Raw genomic sequence first — 7127 nt, 5'->3', positions numbered from 1 at the left:
AGAGGGCGCGCGCGCGGCGGGGGCGGCCGCTGGCGTTGGCGATGGGGGGAGGGGGATGGACGTAGGATCTGTGGTTATGGAAGTGGGAGTCAAAGTGGCCAATTGCCTGAACATGCAATGTACGTCTGCACAGACTTGCTTTTCCCCAAGGTCTTCTGCGAGAAGGGGAGAAGAGAAGAGGCGAAGCTAGGCCGCCTTTCCAAACGAGGAAATATCCGCGCGGGCGCGGCTGGGGAAGAGACGAGAGACAGCAGCTTGCTGCAGCGGCAGTAGTATGTATGTACACGTACAGTAGCAGCAGCAGTAGTAGCAGCAGCGCAGCAGCAGTCGGCATGAGAACATTTGCATGGGTGTGATTGCTCGGACCTGGAGCGTCCAGGATGTCTCTTAGACGCCCCTTGCTCTTGCAGGGCAGGTCCCAGAGATTCAGGCTCCCCGATTGTTCGTAAACCGCTGATCTGCATATCCGGACGGGGGGTTTCTTGGGGTTTCCGGCTTGTTCAAGGGCGACATTGAACAGGTACTGGAGGGGGTGCGTGCAAAGAGAGACCTACGGCATCTCGCCTGCCTGAACTCCTTGTCGTGGCGGCGTTTTGGGCCGGGATTGGGAGGCAAGAGACGGAGATGAACCGTCGCGGAAGAGGTCATCGTGAGAGTCACCAGAATATAGCCTCGAAGCACGAGCATCCGCCTGTACGAGTAATAGTCTGTCCGAAAGGTCAATCAGTCAGTACAAGGCGGTCGTGCACTTTGGCTCGTGTGTCCAGGGGGTGACTTGCAGCCCAAACCAGACGATGATTTTAGCACAGTCTTACCCAATGCATTACTAAGGATACCTGGCCACCACCTCCATCAGCTGGCGTTCCAAGCTGCATGCCCGCGGCTGCGGACTAGCCATGGGCTACGGAGCATTACCCCGTTCGTCTCGCACGGAACCGCTGGACTTCTCGTACGAGGCACAAGCTTAGCGGCATCGAGCTTGCCTTGGATCCAGGCAGAGGCGCTGGGCTGAAAGATAAACCCCAAGCGAGCTCTCCAAGGGGAGAGAAGAGATGAGACAGAGAGCGCATAAGACAGCCGCGGAAGAGGAGCCGCCGTGTTCAAATCGAGGCAGTATGCCCGCGTTTGAGCAAACCGTCACAGGCGGCAGCATGCGAGCTGATTGCACCTAGTTGAAGACGGCCCTTGTCCCTTTTCGTCGACCGGTACTCAACTCTGTTGCTATGTATCAGCGCCTATCAGCTTACTCCTTGTGCAAGTTGATGATTCGGAGTAGCCAGCGGCAGTGACAGAATCAATGCTACCTTGGGTGGCTGTCGAGATGAACTGGCGCTGAGCTGACAGACGGACTAGGCCTGCTCAAGAAGGGAACTAAGTCGACGTGGTGCTCCATGTATATTCAGACGGGCTTAATGGAGTGCTATCACCGACTTGCTGTTAGTCGTCGGTAGCATCAAAGCTGCTGATGGTTCACCTGTAACCATGGGTAGCATCGAATGGTTGTTGGTGTGATGCACCTCTGCGGACATATATCCGCTCTGCTGCTGGCGGTGGCTTTGAACTGCATCGTGCATTATCAGGCGGGCACCCAAAGTCCTCGATCGATCATCGAGGGCCATAGGACAAAAGGAAAACAAGGCGCCGGCGGTGGATCATGTCCGGCTCAGATAGCCTGGCGGGCTACGTGTGCGGGACAAGTTCTCCGTATACTACTAGTATCCAGGTAAGCACATAAAGTTCTAGATCCGTCGATGAGATGCAAGGAGGCGTCCTCTGCTTTGACGGATTTCGCGGATCAGGCAACATTAGCAGGGCTACTCAGCACTCTATCAGAGGACGACGCCCAGCTCGAGCACTGCCAACTACCTAGAGACGCAGGAAAGAGACAACAGCAAAAAGCAAAAACAGGCACGCGGCAAGGGAGGAGGGGGTGTTGTTCTCGAGACGACTCCAGTTTTGATGTGCGACACGGATGGGCGCTACGCCCTAGATCGACAGAGTGCATGCGTTGGCGCCAGAGGAGGTCTCGGGATTGCTCAAGAGGCCTGGGCTAATGAGAACGAGATGGATGGATGGATGGATGGATGGACGTTGGATGTAAACGCAACGCCAGGAGCAGGCTATCGATGCGGGACTAAGGCAAGCGTCACTTCAGCCGTACGCACAAGGGGGCGAATCACAGCCTAGTGGCGGCGGGATAATCTGGGTTAATTGGCTGGAATAGAAGACCGTGAGAAGGGATACCGCAAGAATCAGGCCACATCGGACGAATCAACAGGCTGGCAAGGTCTCGAATCTCTTGACGAGTCGCGGTGTTGTTGGAAACCACTGTCTGGATGGCCACACACAGGTACGAAGTAGGTAAGAAACGAAGACGACCTACTGACCTGTACACATACATGTACGAAGCATGTGCGAAGTCCGCAGCATGCGACATGCAATAATGCCACCGCTGGCAATTACTGGCATCGGGTGCCCGGTGTTAAGGCCCTTCCACTTGGCGTTGGGCGTTCGTTCCGCTATTACCCTTTTGCTGCGGGTGCTGGTGATGATGCTGCAACCGACTCTGGCGTCTCGTAACCGCTGTTGAGGGAGCAAAAGAGCTAGAAAAAGCAAGCTGTCTCGCTCTTGGGGCTCCTATTGCTGCTTGTTGTTTTGGCGACTCTATGACGAGGACGAGTCTGGCTCTTAGAACTGCTCCTGGGTTGCATCTGCCGAGTGGCTCCCCCTGTCGCCTGGTCCTTGTAATCGATGAATCAGTTTCTCATCTCATCTCTCTCTCTCTCTCTCTCTCTTTCACACACACACTTAGACCTGTTGTTCCATGTGTCTTGCGTGTTCCGTAATCCCACTGACCTTACGGAATACGACTAATACGCAACGCCTTGTAGCTTCCCAAGAACTCCTCGTAGTGCAAGGACCTACTACCAAGGGCCGCGCAAACCAGCATCATTCAGCTGCGCCCTCCTGGCAACTTGCTCCGAGCCGAACGACTTGGGGGACCGCGCCGGCGCAAAGGCCTGGCCGCGCATCCGGAACCGGCGGAACTTCTAGAAGTTCGTCATTGTCCATGAATCAAGGCCGCGCCAGTCACGAGGAGGCGTTGACTCGAGGCACCGCTTGCGCAGCTGTCTGGCGATGGCGTCTGAGTTGTCAGGGAGCGCGGAGACGGTGCTTGCCTGGGCCATGTCTCGCACGTGGTGCCAACGAGATTGCTGGGACAGCTTTAGGTTTAGATGAGCCTGCTGGCGCGTACCGTCAGGCTGGTAGCGCCATGGGACGCTGGGACGAGGGGCCGAGCTTAGATCCCAGACATGTCATTTCACACCGTGCTTCCGGCATGGCTTGGGCTAGACTCACGGCAGCATGTTTTCGCGTAGGAACCGCTTGATTTCGCGTCCCGCTCAGCTCTCAGCTCTCAAGACAAGAACCCGGCAGTGGTGTTCGGGAACCAAAGGGCGTGTGCCTTGATCTCTCCACGGATTTACGCCGCGAATTCGTACTAGCTCCATGCCTCGAGACGGAGCGTGATCCGGAGCCAGAGGGCCAACCACCTGAGACAAGTGTATTCGAGGCCTGCATTGTGCGGCTGAACCATTGGCTCGGAACCCGGAAGCCGTTGAGAAAACCACCGCATCTCCAGACGCTTGCATGTCAGTGTCAGCTATCTGCAGTGTAGTCATGGGAATTTCTCCTTCGGCGGCAGAAGGCAACTCACGTCCTTGAGAATGGATAGAGTTGACAGGACGGAAAAGAAAAGTAGAGAGGGGGAGAGTCATGACGACCCAGCAGATAATGTGCTTAGAGTTAAAAAGAAGCAAAAGCATTTTCAAGAACCTAAAGCGTAGTGTTCTGTCGGCACATACTGCTCAGGTTTTTTCACCTGTTGAAGCCCAGGAGCTTGGAACGAGCACCCCCTCGACTCCAGCCCTGAAATGACAGCCCCCGCCTTGAAGGCATCGCGTTGCACCTGATTCACCGGGTAAATCACCAGATTCACACGCGCTGCTTCCCACTCGCCGTGACCTCAATACCCTTAGTCAGCGGTGAAAGGGCCACCGAATCGTCGATGGCCGCGTGATTTATGTACCTGCCAGTCTTCGAAACGAAATACGAAGCGCCGAATCATGTACAGCCGTCGTCATCGATTCTCTCGAAATGGTGATTCCAGCTGCAAAACAGACAACTAGCAAGGGGCCTGGCGAGGGGAAAAGCGTCTGACAGCGCGCTTGGTGTCTTCTCTGCGGCCGCTCGTCTGTTCATCTGGCTCGCGCTCTGACTTTGTTAGCCGGAGATCTTTCTTTGTTGTCGACTCATCACCTCCCAGTCTTTCTAGAGGTACGAAGACCCATGCAGCCCTAAACCAGAGCTCCACCAGGTGCCGAACTTGCACTCAGCGCTCCGTGCCACACACCCCTTTCCAGCCATGAAAGCCGAGTTGGTTAGGCACGCCAATGTTCAAGTAAAAGCGGACTTGCCCCGGTGCTGACGGTGCTCGTTCGGCGGGCCGCGCGAATCCTCGTGGCATTCTTCTCCAGTTTTACCAAGTTTCCATTACTACTCGTACTGTATTTGGCGGTCGACTTCGTCTGGAGGCACTCTAGCACCCAGCTGCGGGCTCAGTCCTGCTATTGACACTAATAACACCTGCTCGGGAATCTTGCGACATGAGTTGCGAACCGTGGATACTAGTAGTCAGTAGAGTTCTCGCTGGGAGATGCGGAGTTGAAATTTGACTTGCCGCCCGGACTCCGTAGACGAACACATCAATCCCGTCGGAGGGGAGCTCCGGTAACAATGTTACTCGTTATTTCTCTGCATCTCAGCTTGTCGAGCTGCTGGGCCATACTTTTTCCAAGCGATGAGCGGGTGTATATCCGTTTCATTCTCCCGGCTCGCTTGAGTGATGTCGGTAGGATAAATGACCTTGCTGCCAGGTCAGATTGAAAGCTCATTGATTCCATTTGCCGTGGCTGCAAGAGGGGGTATCCTGGCGAACCATAAGTGTTGTTTCTGCTTGGTTTCAAACGAGCTGTTCGGAGGCCTGTTTCTGTGTCTATCAGTTCTCATCAAGAGTGATCAAGACATGATTAGGCAGTCAGGATTGTGATCGATCTGAACACCACCAAGACAAGTCCAATTGTCCGTATTACCAATGTCATAATAACTCGTACTTAAGGTGCTACCTTAAATAACCCATGCACCCTGGTCTAATATAACCTATACTCTACTTTTCTAAATTTTTTACTATATTAAAAAACCTTATATAACCTATACTTTCTGTAATTTAATTAGCTAAAATTTTTAAAAAGTAAAGCATAGGTTATATTAGCTTTTATGCTAAAGTTAAATACCTTTTTAATATAATACTAAAGCTAGAATAAATATATCCTTTATAAGATCCTATAGGTTTATTATAAATATATTATAAATGCATTTATAATAGATTTATCTTAAGCTCCTGCTAGTCCTCTTTTTAATAATAATAAGTTTAAAATTTTACTTAATATTTAGCTTTTAAGGCTTTTTATTATAGTAATAATAAGAAGAAGCTATTATATAAGTAAAATGCATTTACTATTTATTAATAATAAATTACTAATATATTATATAAGAATCCTAGTAACCTAATAGCTTTTTAAAGCCACCTAGTAGGATAAAGGCGCTAAACTATATTTTACTATTATTTAATCTAGTCTAGTTTAATTACTATAATTAATAAATTAATGCTATTATAATAAATAAGATTATATACTTAATATATATACCTAAGTGGCTAATTATATTAAAATTAGGTATAGCTTATTTAATATTCTTAAATTAGCTTACTAAAGCTTAATAATAACAGCCTTAAGATAATATAAATATAATATATTAGTAATGCATTTATAATAAATTATTAATATATTATAAATTTAGTACTATCTTAATATAAAAAAACCTAATTATAAAAGCATATTATAGCTTTTAAACTTAATCTTAGTAATATATTATAAATTCTATTATATAAGCATAAAGGTCTGCTAATATCTTAACCCTTTATTATATAACTTTTACTATTTAAAGGTTATAAAAAAGTATTAGGTAACTTAGTAAAAGCATTAGGTAAAGCTATCTTAACTAAGTTATTAATAGGAAGTACTTAGGTATATAAATATATTAGTAATAGCTATATAATAAATTAGTAATAGCTTACTAATATATTATATATTTATAGCTAGTTATATATAATTCTAGCTAATTATAATAAAAAGAAGGCTTATAAGTATAGTTAGAATATATAGGATAATACCTGCTAATTATAAATTATTTATTTTATAAAGAATATAAGTAGTTTTATTATAATACATTATAAATAGTTTATTAATAAATTACAGTTTATTACTATTATAAAGAATATATTTATATAATATATTAATTATATAAATGCCTTATACTATTATAAAATGCTTATTAAGCTAAAATACTAGCTATATATACCTATTATATAAAAGCTTTTTATAAGTGGCTTATAAATTAATAATAACCTTTTAATATTAAAAATATATACTATAATTAATTATAATACTTAGTAAAGGAAGATATGCAGTAAGTTTATATAATATATATATAATATATTAATAACTTATTACTAATATATTATTAATAATAATATATATCCTATTTAAAAAAGGTAATATTAAATAACTTAAGTATAATATTATTTACTACTTTTTTATTTTTTATAATTAGAATAAGCTCTCCTTTACTATATCTTTTTATAATACTTATATATATCCTCTACTACTATTATTAAAAGTGCCTTAATATCTTATTACTTAGCTATAGCAGATAATTAATTTAAATAATATAAATTATATTATACTAAGTAAGTTATTAGTAATTTATTACTAATGCATTACCTATATATTACTAATGCATTCTTTTTAAGTAACTAGAAGCGGTTTTAAGGCATTTAGTGCCTATTATAATAGTATAGTAAAAAGATATTAGCTAACCTTTATCTAAGCCTTATTATAAATAATTAGCTTATAGCTATACTTAAATATTATTAGGAGATATACTAGCTATTTAGGTTTAGTAGGCTAGGCGCTTAGTATAAGTATTTAAGGATAGAGAAGGATTTA

The 7127-nt window shown here is 45.0% G+C and overlaps 1 protein-coding gene across 1 annotated transcript; it reads left to right on the top strand.

Moving 5' to 3' along the window:
• Nucleotides 1-1654: 1654 nt before the first annotated feature.
• Nucleotides 1655-2580, top strand: TRIREDRAFT_109668 (uncharacterized protein; the record flags this gene model as incomplete). Its single annotated transcript, XM_006967297.1, has 4 exons — nt 1655-1723; nt 1834-2157; nt 2225-2350; nt 2410-2580. The coding sequence occupies 4 exons, from the start codon at nt 1655-1657 to the stop codon at nt 2578-2580; spliced, it is 690 nt and encodes a 229-aa protein (XP_006967359.1).
• Nucleotides 2581-7127: the final 4547 nt, after the last annotated feature.

The sequence above is a fragment of the Trichoderma reesei genome, assembly GCF_000167675.1.
Source record: "Trichoderma reesei QM6a unplaced genomic scaffold TRIREscaffold_16, whole genome shotgun sequence".
NCBI classification, from domain to species: domain Eukaryota; kingdom Fungi; phylum Ascomycota; class Sordariomycetes; order Hypocreales; family Hypocreaceae; genus Trichoderma; species Trichoderma reesei.
This window is presented reverse-complemented; position numbering and strand designations above follow the sequence as displayed.